This window comes from Melampsora larici-populina (genome assembly GCF_000204055.1).
Source record: "Melampsora larici-populina 98AG31 unplaced genomic scaffold MELLAscaffold_74, whole genome shotgun sequence".
NCBI classification, from domain to species: Eukaryota; Fungi; Basidiomycota; class Pucciniomycetes; order Pucciniales; family Melampsoraceae; genus Melampsora; species Melampsora laricis-populina.
The window spans coordinates 8,972-10,385 of record NW_006768838.1 but is presented as its reverse complement, the minus strand read 5'-3'; the positions used below and the strand labels follow the sequence as shown (position 1 = coordinate 10,385).

At 40.1% G+C, this 1,414-nt stretch overlaps 1 protein-coding gene across 1 annotated transcript; it reads left to right on the top strand.

The window, feature by feature from the left end:
- Positions 1–189: 189 nt before the first annotated feature.
- MELLADRAFT_68774 (uncharacterized protein) lies at positions 190–1,337 on the top strand (the record flags this gene model as incomplete). The annotated part of the gene is made up of 2 exons (XM_007417490.1): positions 190–1,249; positions 1,327–1,337. The coding sequence occupies 2 exons, from the start codon at positions 190–192 to the stop codon at positions 1,335–1,337; spliced, it is 1,071 nt and encodes a 356-aa protein (XP_007417552.1).
- Between the last annotated feature and the right edge of the window lie 77 nt (positions 1,338–1,414).

Below are 1,414 nucleotides of genomic sequence, written 5' to 3'. Positions count from 1 at the left end.
CATCATCATTGTGGAATCCAACCTCTATTTCGTGCTTATGTGTTGTTCTCATTCTATATGTCACTACAGGTAGATATCATCATTGTGGAATCCAACCTCTATTTCGTGCTTATGTGTTTTTCTCATTTCTATATGTTCACTACAGGTTATGAGCCTGCGCTCTCGATTTGACGAATCGATCAACCTTGAATGCAGACTAGAAGACGTGATTATGCAGCGAATCCGAGATCTCCACCAAAACGAAGAAAGCGAACTCCACGGAACAAACAAACTCTACCTGAACTAGCTACTTCGAGTAATCTTCTGCCATCCTACAATTTATCCTTACTACCTCCGCTTCCCCCATCTCCACTCAACCTTAATCTTTCAATACTTCCTCCTTTACTTGATTCACCGACTGATCAGATTGAGTTAACTTCGACGCTTATTCCTGACTCATCACAAACCCACTCCCACATTCCATTACCTCCATCTGCTTGTATTCAATCTTGTGAATCAAATACACAAGACGAATTTGCTTTAAGTATACCTTCTACGTTTACGCCCGAATCGGAGATCGCAGACAGTCTCTCACGTTTAACTCTTACCGATAATCCTACGAAACCCTACTACACCGTTACTAGACAACTTACACAGCCCTCTCCACTATCTACGCTACCTTTTGAAAACCCTACGAAATTATACAACCCCAACCCGATTATTTTCCCTGCACGTTACTTCATATCAAACATGTCTACCAAGCAGAAACAAACATCAACGACCTTACCTCACGATCAGAGCTCGATCACTGCGCAAGACATCACAGAGGCGAAAGAAAACCTGGGCGATGAGATTAAATTCGAATCACTCACCACGAACGGTTCTAACTTCATTGAGTGGAAGAAGAACACCGCACGAGCAATAAAAGCATTACTCGGAATCAAAAACTACTGGGAGGAACGACTACCAGTCTTGACTTACATCGATCGCAAACGAGACGGCTTAGCAATGAGTGTAATCAATAACACTATTCATAATACTTTAAAGAACGTAACGGATGATGCGGATTCAGCTTATGATGCAATGGATGCTCTGCAGAATCATTTTAGAAGAGGTGGACGCACAGCACAGTTTTCACTTTTCAATCGTTTGATGAATTTACGCTTAGACTTAAATGAGACCGAAATGATAAATCATATGTCTAAGGTTGACTCTCTCGTTTCTGAAATCGAATCTACTGGATTTATATGGAACTCAGAATCAATACGAGGTTTATTTTACCAAATTGTCATGCCTCCTGAAATGACTAAAGAAATCAATAAGGAGCTAGATAACAAATACAACAAGACAACTCCTAATTACAAATTGAAAGATATTAAATCTGCGATTCAAATGTATCTAACTAGAGAACGAACTGCATCTGAAACGATACGAT